Raw genomic sequence first — 22,454 nt, 5'->3', positions numbered from 1 at the left:
CTTCTGAAATAATATTAATCTTAAACAAAACCTATATCATGTTATTTAATTGGTTTATCATGGATTGGTACAAGTTATACCTTGACCAAACAAAGCATCCCAAAGCACAAAGACAGTTAAGTCCCAGGCTAAGGAAGGGGACCCTACAATATGAATCATAATTAACCTGGGACTCCTGTTTTATGGATAGGACTGTAGTCTTTTCTTATTTTGCTCTAGACAAGAGGATCTTTGGTATGATCAACTGCAAGTAAGATTGTTTGTACCACAAAATGGGTCAACGGTGGTGGAACAGAAGACTTCACCTCAGATTACTGGAAAGCAGAAGGTGTGAAAGCCGAGAAAGATGTTTTAAGAAAGGAAGGGTGGGGGGAGGAATTAAGAAATCCATTGCAGTATGGGGAGAAGGCCTTTGGCGAACCTGAACTAAGCTGGGCAGCAAGAAAAGGAACCAATTCAAGAGACTTCAGAAGGTGGCAATAAAAGAGGACACAGCATCCAAGAAGGAGTGAGAAATAGGTAGGAGAGGAATGGAGAGAAAGAATTTCTAGAGGGGCAGTTTTCCTTGAACCTAAGGATTATGTCTGGACAAATGACCAAAAAGCATAGAACATAATCAAGGTCTAGGAGCTTAGGTTTTGAAGCAGAATAGAGTTAGGAAGAGAAACCAGAGTTACTTGTTCTGCTGAACTCTGTATGTAGGCTGTGCATATATGTGTTAGGAGCTGTATATGAAATACATCTCCAGATTCCTCATCCAAGACTAGAGCAGAATCTGAGACGGTTAGTGTGACAACTTTGGTGGCTTTCTTATAGAAGAAGGATGCTGAAGAAAGCTAAGTGTAGCAGCACAGCACTCTGAGGCTGGAGGACAGAGGAGTATCCCATCTTCCTTCCTACATCCTGGAATTGGATGAAAAGCTCCAAATGTGTAGCTCCTAATGGGGAATGACATTAAATCTCAGAAGTGTTGGCTGTTCTTGGCTTTACAGACCAGGTAACCTTTCTAGTGAGTTCTGTTCTCACTGCAGGCTGAGAGGAAGTAAGGCACAGGGCACTCTGTACAGCGTTCCTTTCTGCAGTTAATCTCCCTCAGATGCCAGGGCACCAGAGGATGAGAAGGAACAGGGCTGAGTCATTTTCCATGCTGTTTCCTTATGAGGCACATTAAAACAAAAGCGAAGGAACTTGGAGCTACTCATCATGACTATTCCTATTGCTAGGACCTGAGGTAAAAGAATTCTTCCCTTTGGAAGAAACACTTGCTTTGAATCAAGAAGAAATATTTACATCTGACCTATTTTCTCTAGACCTTGGTGGTTTCCAGGACAACACACTGGGGTTTTGTAAGAGGGAGCAAGGGGAAATGCTGACTCATCTTTTTTGCCACACCCTTCCTTGGCCTTCTGTTAAGAAGAGCTTCTATTCTCTGCTTGCTTTGAAACTTGAGGCCAATTTTTGTTCCATATCTTAAATAACCACCAGATGGCATTAAAAGCAAATTTGAGCCTAGAATGGATTAAATCTATAATCAACTTGAAAATTTGTATAGTGTCGTTAGGCGAGATTGATGAATATTCTAGTCACTTATTTGAAACCAATTCTCTACCTTTGTGGAAGAGCCTGTGTGGGTAAGGTGTGGCCAGAAGTAGTTGAGGAGGTAAACACAACAGTCAGACATCAAATTCTGGAGAGAGGAGTCTCCCCAGAGCCTAGTTAACAGAGCCACAGGATGGCCCTAGAACTCTCTGTGATGTACAGAGTTGGGAGCTGACCAGACTGTCAGAAATAAAGAATACCTGTCTGTCACTTCTGCTAGCCAGAACTCTCTCAGGGTCCAAGTACATCAGAACATATTACTTTAAATATGACATGAGGGAGGAATCATACAACTGAATATATTGGAATTTTGGAATAAACAACCCACAAAGACATGCCAAAATTTATACACACACACACACACACACACACACACACACACACACACACACACACATCTTTTGGGGCAGATGGGTTTTGTTAACAATAAAACAAATCAAATAGAATTAAAGGAGGAGAAACAGGAATAGAGAGAGACTGTACCTGGGAATCATTGGTTGACACGTTGTACCAAATGATGGATGCCCAAGCGTTAGGTAACTGACTGACATTGGAAATCATCACCACAGGTAATGAGCAGGTCTGGTTAAAAAGAAAAATAGCACAGTTATTACAGGTAGTAGTACCTTACACTGATTTTACACTTGGCCCTCTTCCCTAAAGGGTCATCTCAAGCCAACCCCACTCCTCCAAGGCAGTGGTGTCTATACTGCCTTGGTCACTAAAATGATTCATGAAGGCACTGGAACCTTCTGAGCATATATGAGTCAAGGTACAGGGAGGAAAGGAGCTATACAAATAGGAATCCTTTCAGAGTGCTTGGTCAGTCAGCTCCAATATCTTCCTTGACATTGTGGAGGTATTTTTACTTTCTTATGTCATGTACTGCCTAAAATGTAACTAATTAGAGCCTGTATTGACTTAGCAAATTTCCTCTTAATAAATTACATTAAGAATCTAATTTAAAACTTATCTCTGGAATGGATTAATATATTCAAATTATGATCTAACATCTAATTGATGTCAGTATCAGATATGGGAGTTTTAATTGTAGAAGATGGAGAGGCAAGCGATCTTGGAAAACAAAGCATTATGGGAGATAGAGCTGCCTCATCTGTTGTCATGGCACCCAACTTAGTACTTTCGTGCTGAAGTTTTCAACCTTATGGAATAAACAGGCTTCACAGACTAGTCTGGGATTCTAACCAACTTACATTAGCCCCTTCCCATTAACGGAGGTTAGGTTGCTTGTAGACAGTGAAGTACCCACCTGAGGAACTTAATAGCTCATGGAAACAGACATTTAAGGAAAAGAGATGAGGAAAGAATCCATGGAAAATTTTATAAACATGTTTACATTCGTTAAGATAAAAGAGCAAAGGCAGAACTCTAAAAAAACATATCCTACAAATAGGACCATATTCAATCATGTGAAATTGTGTTTGTTCATTCATGCACTCATTCATTTATTCAACAAATGTTGAGCATCTATTATGTGCTAGGCATTGTGCTAGGCACAGGTAATGGAGGGATAAAGGTGTAATGTCCTGCCTTCAAGAGCTCATTGTCAATCATGTTCAACTTAATCCCCAGTTTCCTTATTCCTTCTTTGAGTTCAATAGTAACAGTTATAAGAGGATCAAAACAATGTACCGTTAATGTTCCTATCATTGGTCTTTGCTCATTATACTATGAAAACCTTTCTTCTGAGGGATTTTTACGTACACGTTAAAATTTTGAAAATATATCATACATGACATGGTTCAAGTATACTTATTTCTCTTTAGGCTTTCCTCTGAGTATCCATGACTCAGGGAATCCCAGAAAACAAACAAACAGACAAAAAAACAGTCTGGGCAACAAATTATTCCATAAGTCTTGAATTATAATGACTGTGAGATTTTATCATTTATATTTAACCAGAATAATATATGTTGACGAATCAGTGAATATTTGACATACTGATTTCCTAAATTAAAACAAAAATGATGAATAAGGAATGTACTAAAACCTAGAAAATACTGAGCTTTCATCTTCAAATGATGACCAGTTCCTGAAAATGTTATTAGTAAATAGTAGATATTCCTTGAAATACCTACCTCCAAATCTATGGTGAGGCCGTAGAGGCAGATCTGTGTCTCAAATGTTATGGAATGAAGCTCCTCAGTCACCATGTGACAGCCCTAAGGGGAGAAAGAAATTGCTATCTTACAAATACATAGTTGTTATCTATTATTAGGCATGCTTTTATAAACATTAGTAAATTCTTAAAGTAAATACCCTCAAACACCTCCTATTATGGAACATTCCTTCTTATTATTTAAAAGGTTATTTAAAGTATATACAGAGTTTGAGAAATCTTCATTTCCACAAACAGAATGATTTTAAGTCTCCAAAACAATATAATTTCTAGTTTTTACAATTCCAGTATATTTTCATCAGTTGAATTCAGACAAGTTTTTCCTTATTTTTAATTTTGGAAGTTAGTCCTTTTGACTTACCAACCATTAATAAAAGCAAGCCATATGTGTGTAGCTATAAAAGAAACAAGTCAATGTCATAATGGATTTTTTTTTTTTAAAAAAGCAAGATTTCCTTCTGGTTAAACATGGTAGGTGTAAAACGAGTACTTTCCCCAGCTCCTTCCAGAAACTTCAGTAAAGTAATAGCTAGGGTTTTATTTACTTTCCAGGAAAATAAAGCTGTAATCTAGGTCTCAAAATGAGAGGTAGGGGAGTGTGGAGCGAGGGTGGCAATAGGGGTAGTGTGTCTCAGAACCAGGGGTTGGAAACACTGGGCCCCCTGAGTCCGGAGTGAGGGCTGAACAGGAGGAGCAGTTACTAGCCCCAGCCCTTGCAACGAGGTTCCCAACATTCCCCGTCACTGGTGGGAGACAGGAAGTTTACTCTCTGGAGCGGATGTATCAGAGGAACTAGAGAGGCTCTCTGCATTTTGGATACAAGGCCAAGATGAGGGCAGGGTGAGGTATTGTACGGGAGGATCCTGTCAAATCTAGGGGAAGCCCATGCCCCTGTCTCTGCTTGACACCTCCAGGAGAGATATCCGGGAGGTAACCAGACCAAGGGAGAAACAACTTACAGATACTGCCTTTAGGGACCCCCCAGTGAGACAGCCAGGTCCTAATAATCACACTTAAGTCTAAATCCCTACCATGCACACAGAACTTCCAGTTTTTTAGTGCTCTTAAACAGTAAACTAATGGTCATCCAACATTTGACAAAGCCTCTCACATGAAATGCAGATACAAAAATCAACAACCAAGAACTCAGAAAAAAAGAGAGAATGCAAAAAGCAAACGGAAAGTTTAAAAAAACTATACTAAAAAATATTATAATAAAAAAAGTATATCAGGCTCAGTTTTATACATTAGCTCAACAAATAAATGGCATAGGAAAGGGGCAAATCAACCACTGTAATGGGTGAAACTTGCTTGGATACTGATTTGCACAAACCAGCTGTAAGAAGATCTTTTCAAGACAGTGGAGAAATTTGAACAAATAAGGGAGTTTTATTAAGGAAAGATTTTAAGTAAATGCTATTTTTGGTTTTTTTATGATAAGTGTATTGTGGTTAGGTTTTTTAAAAATGTTATCTTCTAGATAAGAGATACCTACCAAAATATCAATGAGTAAGATGCTATACTATCTGGAATTTAAGTACTCCAGGAAAAATATGTGTGTTTATGGGGAAAATAGATTAACTAAGACAGAGAAAATGTTAATTATTGTTGAAGCTGGGTGATGTAAAAATGAAGGTTCATTGTATTTCTCTATATACTTTAGTATACAGTTGTATATACATATATGTTTTGTTCATTAAAAAGTTCTTAAAGATGTTTAAAAGACTTCAGATGTTACATCCTTACAGATGTAACCAATACATTACATCCATGAAAGGAGAATAGTATACTACCAAAAGGAACATTCAGAAAAGAATGATGAACAATTAAAAATATAATAAGAGAAATAGACAAAACAACAGAAGAGCTGAAAGTAGGGCTGAGGAAATGTCCCAGAAAGTAAAACCAAAAAAACAAAAAAACCCCAAAGAAATAAAAAATAGGATAGAAAAGATAACAAATAAAGAATCAACAAACTCAAAACAACAAACAAAAGTTCCAGAAAGAGAACAGAGGAAATGGGGTAGAGGAACTATCAAAGGCATAACCCAATGGTAACTCTTATACGTTCTGATGGGAGTTGGTACAATCACTTTTTGAGAATAATGTCTCAATACCTAGTAAAGTAGGAGATGCACTCACTCCCCAGGATGATGGTGAGAGTAAGTTTATAAAAACCAGGAAACAAAAAAACAAAACACGATTGTGCAACAGGATCAGAGGGCAATCAGCCCAGATTGGAGCAAGAGATGGAGGGTTCCCAGAGGGATGTTGCCAAAAAGAAAGAAAAAGACAGAAATTCAGATGGACCTGTATGACTATATTTTAAGGACCTTTCAAGTTCTGAAGGAAAGTTTGGGGCTACATTAGTAACAGGTACATAAAATAAATTGATTAAATAAAAAATCTGAGGCAACTAATAAATCCAGGGAAAACTAAAATAATACAAGAATGGAAATATAATCATACTATGTTATATGGTTCAGCTGTTAACGATTTTTATATAATCATAGTAATGTAAACATTGAATATATTAACTAACCAAAACACATTATATGATAATATTGTGAAGATGGGTGAAATTAATATGCATGAAGAGCTGGTATAAGAGAGCCATAGCTTAATTTAAAATGGGTAACCATCAAGGTACTACTGTATAGCGCAGCAAACTCTGCTCAATATTATGTAACAACCTAAATGGGAAAAGAATTTGAGAAGGAATAGATACATTTATATGTATAACTGAATCACTTTGCTGTACACCTGAAACTAACACAACATTGTTAATCAACTATTCTCCAATGTAAAATAAAAAGTTTAGAAACTATTCTCCAATGTAAAATAAAAAGTTTAAAAAGAGAGCCACAGCTTAATCTTTTATAGAAATAATTCAGGAGTTAAGTGTATAAAATAAAAAAATCAGGAAGTATCAGTATGATATTAGCATGATATTTATAGCTCAAAAAATGGTCATCTCTGGGGAGTGGGTTTGGAGCGGGAAGGAGTGGGAGAGAAATTGCTGTTTTTCCATGATGAAATCTGACAGCAACTTGCTATGTGCCCAGGACCAGCAGTACTGTCATCATCTAAAAGCTTGTTAGAAAAACAGGATTTCTGGCCTCATCCCAGGCCTACTGAACCAGATTCTGCATTTTAACAAAAACCCCGGGTGGAATTTATGAGGCAGTTATTCTCAATGCGATGTATCCACATTGTGTTTCATCTCAAAAGGGATGTGGAAAATTTACAGATGATACAGAAAGCCAAAACGATTTTAAAAACAAGCCCTGGGGGAACATATGAACAGAAGTGGAATTATCTAGGTTAGGAAAGTCAGGGTGGGGTTGGGGGTGGCTGAGTCAGCCCTGAGGGAAAGGGACATCTACCACTGAATATATGTTGATAATAAGCTGGAATCCATCGGTATTAAATTTCAAAAAATAAAAATAGTTCTAATATGATGATAGGAATAACAACTACATGAGGGAAGACTTTGGTGACAATGAGGCACATTAAAATAGAATTTGTTCCTGAGAAGGAAATAGAAAATTAAAAACTCCTCTCGCCCTTGGGTTAGATCATTGTGGTCCCTTATACTGCCTGGAGTAACCTAGACTGACCTGGTGAGATTGCTTCTTACTGGATTAGTAGAAAGTTATGATCCTGAAAATTCCTCTTGAAAATTCCCTTAGACCACCCCTAAAATTACTCCAAACACACCAAACAGCCAGCCCCCTCCCCTGACATCCCCTTACATGTTGAAATAAATAAATTGCTCTTCCTTTGATTGAGCATGACGTGAAGTAGTTGGCTATGTTCAGGCACCAGGGTGAACAAAAACCACATTTTTTTAAACAACAGAAAATCCCACTGCCCTATGGGGAGGAAGTGTTTACGCTATGCAAAGCACTGAGACAAGTGAAGAATCCACAAGTCCACGTTCACTAACGGGGTGGGGGTGGGGGGTGCTCACATTCTCACTGAGTTCAGTGGCGGACAGGACACAAGCCTGGGCATCACATTTAGAAGCCTGAGGCAAGCACGCAGATGGAGACCACATACCGTATGTCTAACTATCTAGCTGTTACAAAGCAAGTGATCAAACTGTTAGAATATGGTCTCGTCTCCTGCCTTGACAGCTAAGCTTTCACCTGACCTAACTGGCCAGGTTTTAACTCCTCAAAGTGCCACAAACATGCTGGCCTGGGGAGAGCGTGGCCATCCTGGACCGTGGCCCATCCCCCTCCCTTCTACCTCTGTGAGGGGCTTACTTTGACTAGTGTGGCCCCTAGGTCTCTCCTTGTGCCTAGAAATGTTTGCATTGATGGTGTCATCTGTGCTTGAAAGAGCATACCTGGGGAAGAGGTCTGTACAAGCCCTGGAAGTGGGCTTGAGGTCTTTGGGGCTGGGAATTCTGCAGCCCTAGGCTCTGGGTGAGCACATAGCCTCGACCGCTCAGACATCTTTCTCTGTAGGGAAGGGCCACAGCTGGAGGGGCAGCCAAAGGGAGCCTTCTGAGTGCTTATCCCTCCCCCATTCTAGCCTCTATAGTTTAATTTATATGATTAAATGTGTACATATATATATGATAAGATAATTCATTATGGATAATTCCCTCAGATATTTATGTTAGGGCAGTTGTGTGCTCACTGTCCAAATGGCAGGACTCCACAGACAGAGCAATGACACACGGGGCTGTCCATTAACTTTGGAAGAAGACTTTGTACGTTAAATATTACTTTATTAAACTGTAATGTGGGTGGTGAGAGGTTTTCTCAGTGATTCAAACTAATTTCTAATGTTTACTTAAACCCCCTGATGCAACTGTGAGGCACATTTAGAATGAAATCCAACAAGGAAGCTGACGGACAATACACATGACTGGAGACGAGCAGTTCTGACAGAAGAGAGTGTCATTAATTTTCAAAGCTTGAATGCCATCAATCACAGTCTTTATTATTATTATTATTTTTTTTTTTTTTTTTTGCGGTACGCGGGCTTCTCACTGTTGTGGCCTCTCCTGTTGCGGAGCACAGGCTCCGGATGCGCAGGCTCAGTGGCTATGGCTCACGGGCCCAGCCCCTCCGCGGCATGTGGGATCTTCCCGGACGGGGACACGAACCCATGTCTCCCGCATCGTCAGGCGGACTCTCAACCACTGTGCCCCCAGGGAAGCCCAGTCTTTATTATTTTATCAGTGCAGTCCAAGCCAGAGACACTATTCGATCTCACGTTCCCAGAGTCCATTCCTTACACACTGACTGGCAAAATGTCATAGATAAGATGTACCATTAATGTCTGTATTAAAAGCCATTTTAACCATCTGAGATGGTTAGAGATTTAAAATATCCATATTTATGATATTTATATTATATGACATTGATATTATAACTGGATTGACTGTATTGTACCCACTGGATAATCTGCTAAGAAACTAGAAAACTGGCTGAACAACCTGACCAGGGCTCCACCTGGAAAAAAATACACAAACTGATGAAAGGTAGGTATAGATGTCACCATATTCTTTTATGTTACCTCTGCTCAGTGTCTAACAGCACACCCTGAAAACCTAGAATATGTTAACAAGTGGCTATGGCTTTTGGATTTTGACTTGAAAGACAACCTCTGTTAAGAAAATATGACTGGGATAAGGATGATTTTCATCTAAATTTCTTGCTCATCTTTTTTTATTTTTTGGTATTTTTTTAATTGAAGTATAGTTAATTTACAATGTTGTGTTAGTTTCTGGTGTATAGCAAAGTGATCCAGTAATACATATATATACAAATTCTCTTTCATATTCTTTTCCATTATGGTTTATTACAAGATATTGAATACAGTTTCCTATGCTATACAGTAGGACCTTATTGTTTATCTTGCTCGTCTCTTAACAAGCCATACTCTATGATAATGCCGCACATGGAAAACTATGTGGAATAGAAAACAACTGCAATAATCTATTTGCTTAATGAGTATTTGTTGAGTCCCTATCATGTGGAGACCACTGGCCTAGATGCTGGGAAACAGTAAGAGGGGAAATAATGGTACAGTCACATGAGAGACAGCCCTTAATCACAGAATCATAGGAAACGAATGTAAAGTGACAACAAATTCTCAGCCCATAATGTAAGGGGATTGTATGGAGGGTGTTGCAGAAAAAGTCTACGTTTTTAGTGTTATTCTGGTACCAACGTTTGTCTTAAGAAAGCATTGCAACTATTTAAACTAGTTCAGAAGGAAATCAACTTCCTGTGAAAATGCTCAAGCTAGTTGGAGTGTGAGTGGTGGCTCTGTGTTTGAGAACACTGAACCTTGAAAGAACATTTCTGGCTATTTTGTTAAACAAAACTCAAGTCACCCAGGCTTTACTAATAGCTTCTTTGTGTTTCATGACTTTCCACCACATAAACAAAATTACTTAGCACCTCAGTCTGTGACTAAAACTGTCATTTATCAGTTAAAGCCTACTGACAGAGCAAACTCGAGACACTGCAATTCCAGCCTCCCTGTTCAAACAATTTCTGCACTTCAACAATCACTCTCTAGCTGGCTCTAAGGACCTCTGGGAAAGGTTGCTTCCTGGGAATCTGTAAATAGCATGTCTACAGATTCCTCATTTCAAAGCAGATTCTCAAAATCAAATTCATTTTGAAAAAAATGACCCTACCCTCTGTTGTACTTCTGAGGATTACAGAATCTCATTCAAAGGAACTTAGAGATTGACTAGTCCAACAGTTTTCAAATCTTTTTTAACCCTGGAGCATGTTCGTTTTTTTTTTTTTTTTTTTTTTTTGTGGTACGCGGGCCTCTCACTGCTGTGGCCTCTCCCGCCGCGGAGCACAGCCTCCGGACGTGCAGGCCCAGCGGCCATGGCTCACGGGCCCAGCCTCTCCGCGGCACGTGGGATCCTCCCGGACCGGGGCACGAACCCGCGTCCCCTGCATCGGCAGGCGGACTCCCAACCACTGCGCCACCAGGGAAGCCCGGAGCATGTTCTTAAAAGTAAATTTCCCACCTGGGTCCCAATCTGTAAAATATTTAAAGTAGAGCTGACTGATTGAAACAGGGGTGGGGGACCCAGAGCTCCACCCTTCACCAGCCCCCAACCAAGGAGGTGGCACCATTGTTCTCCCTGGCCTTCTGGGGACAGCATGAGTCTAGGGCAACGTCAACATCCTCCCTTCACCCAATGCTACAGCCAGGCGCCCATGCACATCCTGACAGGTCACCTCTTCCTGGCTAATCTCAGAGTCAAACAGACATGGGGTGCTGCAATTCTAAGGAGCTTTGGATTGGCAATCCTGGGGAAACTGTCATGGTGTGTCCATGATCATTTAATGAGTATTCAGTCTAAGCTCTCACAACCACAAACATAGAACTGAGGGACCCTAAGCTGTGGGGTGTGGTGATGCGGTGGGCAGCAGGTAGACGTGCAGTCCTATAAAAGGGGCCTATATATGGGGTGGTCTGAGGTTGCATGGACCTGGAGCCAGAAAGCCATGCTCACTGGCCCTTGAAAGGGAATGTTTCCAGCAGAGCACCTAGCAGGTGGACAGAAGAGGAAGGATAAGGATTAGTGGTTTATCCTAGGCCAGGTACCACCTTTAGAGCCATTTCCCCACCTGCTCTTTATAGAGGGGGCAGCCTGGAGGGCTGATCAGGAAGCCCATGGCAGACATCCGCACAGCACACGGCAATTGACTCTCACACACGCCATCTCGTGTGGTCCTCACGACAGCCCTATGAAGTGCAGGTTAACATGCAACTTTATAGTTAAGGAGTTAGTGAGGTAAAACAGCTAGCGCAAGGTCAGCTGCCTGTAAGAGGCAGAGCTGTGGGCAGTGCTGTTTCCACCACCACACCGATGCACGCAGGAGATAAGGGAGAAGTCAACGTTTTCTCAGGAAGCATTAGTTTAAATTCCTTCTACCCTTCGTAAGGATTCCGGTGCGAGGTAGCTATGTGATTTCTGAGCAGGTGGGTAAAGTGAGGACAACGACAGCAGCAGCTGGAACAGAGAGGAAAGGATGAGATGCTGTTCGCAAACCTGCAAAGATCTCCCTTATCGGTGCTTTGTGACCACCTAGAGGGGTGGGAATGGGAGGGCGGGAGGGAGGGAGACGCAAGAGGGAAGAGATATTGGGACATATGTATATATATAACTGATTCACTTTGTTATACAGCAGAAACTAACACACCATTGTAAAGCAATTATACTCCAATAAAGATGTAAAAAGCATTCAAGCAGATTGAGCTGCCAGACCATAACAAATTTCTCCCACAAGTTATTTGCCTCATGTATTTCATTTAAAGAAAAATTAGGTAATACTAGGCAACAATAAAAGTACAGAAGCATAAAATTATATATCGTTTAAATTTTCTTTTCAAAGAATCAGAAAAATAAATTTCATACCATAAACCTAAAGGAAAAAAAAAAAGATCTCCCTTATAGGAATCTCAGCAAATGGCGGGCTGGGATGAGATAAAGGGGCAGCAGGGGTCAAAGAGGAGGGCCAACTAGGGCAGCCTCTCCAAGGGAAAGTTTCATGACTACAGAGGGAGCACAGCACAGCGGCCAAGAGCATGGACATGGGAGCCAGACTGCTATGGTTTGAATCATCTTAGCTGCACCACTCTGTGACTCAGTTTCCCTAGCCAAAATAAGTATGACACTAACGGTATCTACTTCATAGGCTTCTGCAAGAGCTACGTAAATCAATGCCAGTGAAGCTCTTAGACAGTGCCCGACATATAGTAAATGCCGCACGAGGATTTGTCAAATAAGTTCTTATCAGGCTGTGAACTCCTGCTTCAGGTGCCCACAGATAAGCGATAAGCGACAGCCACTGTCTGAAATTCGAAAATGAGGTTATAACATCCTAGCTTCCTGTTCTCCCTAAAGTTTGGTTACTTCAATCCCTGGCCCCATTAATTTATGAAGCCCATTTTATCATCAGATCTTCCCCCACTCTTTCCTGACTTTCCTTTCGTCACCCCTACTGCCTAGCCAAGCCCCTGATTCCCCAGGCTCATCTTTCTGAGTCCACGTCATATATTGTGTGACTTTTCAATTGTTCCTGTAGCTCGTAAAATAGCATTCAAGTCTATGGTTTGTTTTAAATGTACGTAGGAGTCATATTAAAATTTCGTCAACAGGGGGAGCTCAAAGAATAGCTTAAAATAAAATTATCCAGCTCCAGCAAACTTGGAAAAAAAAGAAAAGGAAGAAATAAAATCATTCTGATATAGCCATATGATTTTGTTATTAATCAGAAAATGAGAGGAAATAAATTCAAAGAGAGATAAGTAGGCCGTTGTTTTTCTATAGTAGAAGATGATTTACTTAGATTTCTGGCTCTAGAGAAATCCAAGTAAAGATTTCGATTTTAAATTTGCAAAGATGACAAGGTACTAAAGAGTTCAGGGATTTAGATTTATTCCCATTTGATTTGTTTTCCTTAAGAAGAGTTTAGAAGCATTGTGCTCAGTCTATTCAGACTTAGTAAATACTATTCAGGGAGGTCACTGCATGAAATATTGTTTGCAACTCTGGCCAAAATTCCAGGGATAATCATGAAATGGGCTTTTATTTATAACGAGCTAATGTTTCAACTAGGAAGTTTGGAAAACCTTTATGGATTTCTATCAGGTGAGAAGAATAACTCCTACTTGTTTGGTTTATTAGAATATCCTTAAACTCAAAAGCTTTGCTCCTGTGATATCTGGGCTGAGAAACCTGTCTGATGCTCTGCCCTAAGCCAAGGTTCTACCCTGGGAGGAAAGCTTAGCTCATTCTCGGTGAGGCTGTGATATTTGGCAAATCATATCTTTAAGATACGATTAAGGGAATGAAGAATTCTTGGAAGGGAAAATGTAGAGCATAAAACCTGTTGTGATGGACCTTTGTGGTTTTGTGGAGTGCGCTAGATTGACTGCAGTTGAAGGCTGGATTTATAAAGTGCTTTTTTTCTTCCAAATAATTCAAAGGGATTTCTCATAGGAGCTGTGACTATAAAGCCAGGAGATTGGATCCATGCCAACCGTACTAGAAACAAGCCTCACTGCTTTAGAACTGCATCATGTAGGTGGTCTTACATATGCAGTTTCTCTGAGCAGGGAGCACTGGGAATTACTACTCTGATCTCTTAGAGGGAAAAAACGCAATATTTTTCCATCAGATGATTTGCCAAGGATCACATTTTTGGTCACTGTCAGAATGGACTCAAACCCAGGTTTTCTAATTCCAAATACGTAGGGCATAAACATATGCCCTGGTATCCAGGTCAACTAAACAGCTGATTCCCAAAGTCACTTCCAATCCAGGATTTGACCACTCTATTATTTATCGACTCAAACTTGAACACTTGGGCTGCACCAGTTTGTTCTTTTAATCAATTCATCTAGTGAAATGCCAACTTTAATATAAGAGCAAAGTCATTGATACCATAAAGTAATAGAACTGTTTTTCACTTGTGATTTTCACATACTGGGTCATGATGTTCAAGACTTACCTCTTATCTGTGGAAAATGAGTGATTTTAAGATATTTTATAATAAAGGACTGACTAAAGAAATTATAGCAATATAATGCAACCACTTTAAATCATGTTCTCCAAGAGTATTTAAGTTTATGGAAAGCTGTTCACCTCACATTGCTATGTGATAAAAAAAAAAAGCAGGTTATGAAACAATGTGTATATATACTTTCAAAGTATAAAAGTCTAGATAAAAGATAAAAGTCTAGAATGATGTGAACCAAAATATTAATAGTCATTTTCTTAGGAGGGTGTTACATGCATTTTCTATTTTAATAACAAAATTTCTTATACTGTCTGCAATTTATTGAGCTTTACATGTATAACTAGAGAAACATGAATTTGACTTTATATAAAAATATAAAGGGCAGTTTAAGAGCTTTGTAAAAATAAGACATTATAGGATTATTACCTAGAAAGATTCTTTTGGAGAAAATATTTCCTACCTCATTTCCTTTGTTTCCAGTACTAGACTTCAATTCCTTTGGTTGCTTTGTAAAAGAAAACAACAGTATTTAGATGGAGAAGCATTATCAGCTAAATATCAAGTTGGGGTTTTCTTGGCCCATAATTTTGACTTCTAGAACAGTAACCGAGATGTTTTCTAACTCACTGAAACCTGATGTGACATAGCTGCCCGGATTCAACAGAAAGGAGCTTCCTGTTTCATCTCAAGGTATGCCACTTTAGGAACTGTCGCTGAGATAAGGGAGCAAGCTGGCATAAGACTGTATTTTTCAGTCACATTTTGGAAAGAGGAAATCATGCTGGGATGTTTTAGAATCTATTCAGCACTCCTTTGTACCTGACAAGTATCATCTGAGCTCAGCCGTGATGATTCTCAAAGCCTACGAAATCAAGTCTAACACACAGGCCTGGGGAAACAGACAATGGGGCAGCATGCCACATGGCACAGTGAGCTACTAAATGCCATGAGAGCAGGAGATACAAAAATGTTCATGACATAGATTACTTAATGGGAAAAAAAGGACAGAAAACAAATTAGTGTGTACAATCTGATCCCACTTAACAAAAAGAATATATATATATATATGAATGAAAATGTAAAAATAAGTATGTTATGTCAAGGTGTTGGGATCATAGGTGGTTTTTAATTTTTTCTGATTTTCTATATTTACTTTTGTATTAAAAAGTGATTAAAGTATTATGTAAAAGATAATATACGTGAAAATGCTTAGCAACTAGAAAAGCACCATGAAAACTAAGGTTTTGTTATTTTATATATTATCTCTGCTGGAATAGAGACCCATCACTTTTTGGTTTGTTCCTTGTCCTTCCTTTTCCAAGTGACTCTTGGGAGACAGAAGGGCCTCTTACGGCTTCACTTATTAGCAAACATTGGCCATTATTGAAAGTTCCTTGAAAATAGGAATTGAACTTAAGCAAAAAGAGTTCTAGTTATAAGGATGTATATGTCATCACTCCTCATTACATTTTATTGATTTAGCAGTGTCATATAGAGAGATTCAGTTACAAAGAAATGTACTCTTCAATACTGAAGACTAAACAAAAACAAAATAAAAAATGAAAACCAGCATAAATTTATGTATGCAGATATCTTTCTGTTACCAGAAATTTTATCTTTAAGGAAGCAGACTTTTAGAGACTGCTTCAGTGGTGCCCCAACATTCAGGTGAGGTACCTCCCAAATGCTGATAAACCAGATGAGCAACATGTTTCTGGCAAGACAAGCGGGGTCTTTGGGAATCTAAGAACTATGCAAAGAATTAGAAAGAAAGCAGGAAGAGAACTCTAGGTTAGGAGGAAGTGGTAAGAGCAAGAAGTAACAGGATGAGGCTGGGTCAGAAGCTTTCTAGAAATGCCAAGGCAAACTGCAACTCACACCCAGAAACATCATATTTCCCCAAGCTAATCCTCCTAAAATGAAAGAGCCTTTAGCCAGACATGTCATTATTGGTATCATTTGGGAGATTTAAAAAATGAAACCAGGGATGCCTATCGACTGTAAGACAGATTATCTCTGTCAGTATTACCAAAATATTTTAACTAATTAAGACATATATTTAGGTACAACATCACCGTTGTTGAGAACTCACACCTTCAGAGTTAAGGTTCAGAGTTCTTTTTACCATTTAAAATTCTTCAATGATGGCATGTTTTATTTCTCAATATGACCCTTAAGTCGCATAAGAAACACTAAAGAACAAAACACATTAAATTATAAAGCCTATTAGTTTAAATGTGTCTGATTTGGAGGAGAAAAAATGCTTGCGTAATTTTACTGCCAAACTCACCAAATGCCGAAATTCTACAGAGAGACTCCCACTGGAAGATTCTTCAATGGACATGGCTTTGACGTGAGTTCCACAAAGCACAAATCTTCGATTGCTAGAGAGAAAATCTTGGCTATTTACATGGTCTCAGGTAAAATATATTTATGAGAACAGCCGAAAATTCTAAAGTAAATGTCTTACCTTAGAGTTGAAACATTCCTGTAAAACCAAGAAGATTCTTTAAAATGAGTTATTTAATAGATCTAATAACAATTTTTCTATGACACTTTAGGGGATAGTATATAAAATTTCATTTCAAGTCTTTACAGTAAAATTTTTAAAATAAGTCTTCCTTGGCGTTCTGTTAAATGTTTGAACTTCAAAGTCAAATATTTGAAGTATATTGATATGTAACGTTAGAGAAGTAAATTTAAAAGTTTAAAATTATTCTATAAAATAAGGACAGTTGTTTTTAAAAAGTCTTACATTTTCATGTTTCAAAATGAAATTAGAAACTTACTTGTCAATCGATGCTTTCACCTTTACCTGATAGTTTAGTTCTGGTAATTTTATCAGTAGTCTGGAAAGACACATAAATAAAGAATTAAAGATAAAAATTTTAATGGCTAAAAGCCTTTTTATATTTAAAGATTTAAATATATTTACTGTAAGTACATATAAATCAAACTCACATTATTTCCAGTCATATGTTAGTGTATTTTTAAAATGTCCAATTCCTCTTTACTTTGCCATGTTACTAATATTGACATCAGCCACTTAATATAACACATACTTGGAAAGCATTTCCATATTATTTCAGTTGATGTGTGTTGGATAACACATTGGCTAGGTCAGAAAAATAGCTATTTGGGTTAAATGTATAAAAAAAAATTTTGCAAGTCTATTAATGTGGCTCCATTTTATTCTCATATTATAAAAAAATTGTAAGCTTAGTAAGACTAAATGGTTTGATAAGTGTTTTATGGTAAAATACTGATAAAGACTAGGACTCTGTAGAATAAGGAAAATTCCACTTCAAATGCATTTGCAGTCTTTAAAGACACTATATTTAAGTAACAGCAAAAATGGTCATAACTAAAAAAAGACCTAACTTCAAACAAACAAATGATCAAAGGTCAGAATAACAATTCCTTTAATTCCTTCTTGTGTCAGCCCTCCTTCACTCCTTAGCTTTTCCCAACTCTTCTGAGCTGTACCCTCTGACATACTACCTCTGCAGGTTCAGTTCAGTTTCAGAGACATTCATTCAGTCACTCACTCACTCATTCATTTATGCACTCAGCCCAAACCTTGTTCATTCACTCAGCATGTATTGAACTCCTCATATAGACCCTGTACAGCCCCAGGCACTGGGAAACTGGCAAAGTGAAGATTAGGGAAGGAGGAGAGTAGACATGGCTATACATCAAAGGAAGAAGTCTAGCCAAAGAGCTGGAATATAGAGAATGGTAATAAGCAACTGAATGGCATTAGAGAAATACAGTCATAGATAACAGACAGCCCAAACAAAACAAAAATAATGTAGCAAAGGTTCCTTAAAAATCCTGCCAGGATTGGTTTCAGAGCTTGGGATATAATAAGTGTACAGCTGTTGGTAGTGAGGGGTGAGGAGGTCATATGAAGTAAGACAAGATGTTTTTCCCCTCTGCATTCCTCTCTATCCTATTTCAGGAAGGATCTCATTCACTGTAGGATGCTGACGACAAAAGGGAGTCCCATGTCACCCCCTTCCTTTGAAACAGGAAGATGGAATGCTATGGTAGAGAGGGGTTTTAGGGAAAATCTTGAATACTAAGTAAAGGATCATCTATCAAGACAGTGGAGGACAGTGTACAGAGAAGAAGGATGGGGACCGAACAGTTAGATGGAAGAGGAAGGCAGAACACCTAAGCCAGGGACTAATGGTCTGTGCCTCTGGCAATCAGTTCAAACACCACGCCATTCAGGGACCTCTTCCACTCAGAACTCTTTGCTGAGCAGTCCCTAATCATCTTCCCCTTCGTCCCACAGAGCATCTTAGACTGAACATAACATCTATGGGGGTGTCTCAAGGAAAAGCAGCATATATACCACCCTTCTATTTCCTTTTAGTGTTACAATTTTCTGGGCTACATAGAGATGTGGGGATGAGGAAGGAACACCTTCTGAAAATCATAAAATTTTAAAAAGGAACCTGGTCTCTGCCTTTTTTTGTTGTTTCTTAAAGTCTTGGTGCAAATTCACACAAAGGAAATGATTAAGAATTTCAAGATGGGTTTCTGAAATGCAAACGAAAGACAAATGCCTTCCTTTTAAAAATGAAGTTCCTAGGTGATAGATGTCAACTAAACTTATTGTAGTAATCATTTTGCAGCTTATGTATGTCAAGTCATTATGCTTAAACTTATACAGTGTTGTGTGTCAATTATATCTCAATAAAATGAAACTAAACTAAACTTAAAATGGGGTTCAATAGTGATCTGTGATCAGGGATGTTATCTTGGGATCCTAAATCACCATCTATCATGGCATCACCACCTCTAGTACTAGTCTGGAATTTCAGCTTTCCAGAGGTGACCTAGTGATTAGAAATGTAAAGCTTTGGGACTCAAGAGATTGAGGCATGATGAAAATCTTTGAAAGTTTGAAGTCAAACTCATTATTTTAAGAGTGTCATTAGGGAAAACTGTATGCTTTAGTTTGGTCATGCAAATGAAAAGGATCAGATACATAGATAAAGCGGCAACAACATAATCATTTCTCTTTAAATCAGGTACATAATAAGGATGTACTGAAAATCGTGGTGTTGAGATTTTTCATGGACCATCCAATAAGCTAGTTGCTGGGTGTTCTTCACAGGTGAAGAACGTTCCACTATATTTCCTGGATAGGATAGTCAAACCCTTCCATAATCTGTCTCCAATCTATCTACTCAATTCTCTCTCTCCCTGCTCCCCATGCTTACAAAACAGACCCAGGAAGTCATTATTTCTATAGTCTCACTCTCCCACGCCCCTGCTCTTCCGTCAAGGTCCTTCCTCAGTGACCACAAGGCATTCTCCAGGCTCCCCAGTTTTCTCTCAAGTCAGCCTTTTGAGCAATTAATCCCATGTTGTCCGATATTGTGATTTCATGCTAATAACTCTCATGTCCTCATCTTCATTGTTCTAATCTTTACAAGCAGGGCTCTCACCTTAACATTTCTGTGGGTACTTACCATAGTTGAGTGCTGGGTATGCAGGAGGTGCTCAGTAAAGAATAGTTGAATGAAAGACACAATGAGAGCAACTAGCCTTAATCACACAGTGGCTATGGCATCATAAATATGAAATGATAGAATACATTCTGCCTACCTTAGCTTCACAGTAAACTGAATGAGAGTTTTAAGTACCATCGGCCTCTGAGGGTGGGTTGGCATGCATGGCTGTCGTTCAACCACAAATGAGCTGGGTTCAAAGGAAATAAAGCGCGTCATTTGAAAACACTGGAAACATTGACGGGCTGAAAACCACAGAGTAACAGGATGCTGTCCTCTTATAAAATCCAAATTTTCTACACTTAGAAGGCATTCAAACCCTTGTTAAGCTCAAATCTTTCCAAGACTTCTCATAAATAAATACCAGGAGATGGGAAATACCTAAAGACTGTCCCTAAGTAACAACAGTAAATAACTCTTGATTGTTATAATTGGGTCAAGAATAAAAGCCCCAGTCTATTTTTATCATACTAAACATCAAGTAGAAAGTTAATTTCATGCCATTTTTGAGCTAGACATTAGGATTTCTGGTACATACTAGTATTTTTTTTTTCCCTTTAGATGAGCTTATAAACATAAACATGTTCTCCACCCTTCATTTCTTGGATACGTACTTGAGAAGAAATCCTTGAAATCTTCTTTTCTAAAAGATGAAAAATGAACTTTGGGTGGGTGATGTGGTGGCTCATGAAAAACCGAGTTAGGTGGTGGGAGAAGTGTTGATGAATAAACAGTGAAGAGTAGAAATGTTTCTGGAACTGTCTGGAGCTTTATTCACTGCACCCTGAGGCTCACTGTTTAACACTTCCCTCCCACTCCTTCACCTGAACACCAAAACCCCAGCCAGGGTGTCCTCCCAACTCCACAGGACTGAGGCTCCCAAGAGGCATTTAAATGGATAACATTTGACTTACTCCTTTTTTTTTTTTTTAATTGAAGTATAGTTGATGTACAATGTTGTTTTAGTTTCAGGTGTATAGCAAAGTGTTGACTTACTTCTTAAAAAGGGTGCAGATCAAGAAGGTGACTCTTTCTAGCAGATGTGTTCTTTGCAGTGGGATGGGATCCCCTTCATATGTCATTTTGGTAGACTGCTCCTCTAATTTCTCCAACTGCCTTCTGAGTTGGAACAGACTTTCTGCCAACAGTGTAAAGCTATCAAACAGCAAATGAAAAACGCAGATAGTTTTCCACTTAACAATCCACCATTTTAACTATTAACCATATTTAGCAAATATTACTAAATAATTATTAAATTAATTAAATTAGTCACTTAATTCCATTAAAGGTTAGTGACAGTTTTTATTTTAATGTTTATTTTCCTAACCCAGCTTTTTGCTAAAATGCATGATAGATGTTAACTGTTTTCAATGTTTTAAAATTTTTACCTTCAGTTATAGATAAGAAATCATTTAGGAAATTTTGTCAACGTCTGGAACGAAATCCCTTTTAATTATCCTTTTTAAAAAGTCTGTTAAACACATATATTTAAAAAATATTGCACTCACTAAAGAGAGCAAATTTAAAACTTTAAAAATACATGATATGAAGAATGTTATGTGTAAGAGTACTGAAGAAAAAAACAGTATGACCCCCCCATATATATTTTTTACAGGTCCTAAGTATTAGCCAAAAAATTATCAGTGGATCTTCCTGGAGAAAGGTATCTGCTTAGAGTTTTACCTTGGATCTTACCTTAGAAACAGAGGTGGCAGCTTGGGCTGGAAGTCTGGGAAGGAGGGAGATTGAAAGGCACACAGAAGAGGCCTCCAACTAAGAGGAGGCAGAAGTCTCATGAGACTTGCTAAGTCCATGTGCCCTGACAGCAGCTCTTTCTACTGAAAGTTTATTCCCCACATAACATTGTAGAAAGAACTGCAAACCCCCTACTGAATTTGGTATGAGCACCATTATCTGCTATGCTCCCTTTGTTGTTTATCTTGTTTTCACAACAACAGAGTACAGTGAGGTTAGAGAATCAAAGTATCTCCCCAAGGAAAATCAATAAATTTAAAAAAGAGCCCAGTTACTTTTCCTGAGAAGTAGGCCTGGCAGTGCAGACTTTTTAGTGCAAGTGTGCCCAGTTACTGTGCTTTTTCATTGTATTGGATTGTACCCTTGGAAAGCAATTTTAGATTTCAACTGAAAATTTTCCTTCTTTTTCATTATATTTTCTAATTGTTCTTTCACTCACATAGTTTTCTTTTACATTGATGAAGGGGAAAACCAAGAAACATTTTTTTAATACAAAGGATAATATCTGTACATAATTGCATGTATGCATGTGTACACAGGCAGGGGATGCCATGTTGTATTAGCCATTTGAGATTTTTTCATTTAAATACAAAAATAAATCACTTTGTTGAAAACACAAAACTAATATTTAACTCTGACACCTTAAGATACACATTTTAAAAATGAGATACAGTGTTTGAAGCCAGGGCTTCTCATGCCCTTCAAGAAAGTGTATTTATTGCTGATTTGAAAAAGTTCATTTGAGTCTTTTAAGATTGATATATTAGATAAGAAAATAAGCAATTCTTATGCATTCTATAGATTTCTATAGATGCTTTATTTTTCTCCCCAAAGGGATGGAAATTAAGAACACTCAGACAATTACATCCATTTGTTTTCAACGGTAGAGTTCCAGCTGCTAATAAGCCATCAATA

The 22,454-nt window shown here is 38.4% G+C and overlaps 1 protein-coding gene across 1 annotated transcript in view; it reads right to left on the bottom strand.

The window, feature by feature from the left end:
* Positions 1–22,454, bottom strand: part of STAT4 (signal transducer and activator of transcription 4) — a 92,923-nt gene that overhangs the window by 8,088 nt on the left and 62,381 nt on the right. Inside the window, exons 9-16 of the mRNA XM_019931488.3 lie at positions 20,781–20,939; positions 19,882–19,974; positions 17,049–17,108; positions 16,730–16,747; positions 16,550–16,643; positions 14,720–14,764; positions 3,699–3,782; positions 2,083–2,181 (exon numbers count right to left, since the gene is read on the bottom strand). Coding sequence (XP_019787047.1) covers positions 2,083–2,181; positions 3,699–3,782; positions 14,720–14,764; positions 16,550–16,643; positions 16,730–16,747; positions 17,049–17,108; positions 19,882–19,974; positions 20,781–20,939 — 652 coding nt within the window. The remainder of the gene's footprint in view (positions 1–2,082; positions 2,182–3,698; positions 3,783–14,719; positions 14,765–16,549; positions 16,644–16,729; positions 16,748–17,048; positions 17,109–19,881; positions 19,975–20,780; positions 20,940–22,454) is intronic.

This window comes from Tursiops truncatus, chromosome 7 (assembly GCF_011762595.2).
Source record: "Tursiops truncatus isolate mTurTru1 chromosome 7, mTurTru1.mat.Y, whole genome shotgun sequence".
Lineage (NCBI taxonomy): Eukaryota > Metazoa > Chordata > Mammalia > Artiodactyla > Delphinidae > Tursiops > Tursiops truncatus.
Note: the sequence above shows the minus strand (reverse complement) of the source record. Positions and strands in the feature narration are given on the sequence as shown.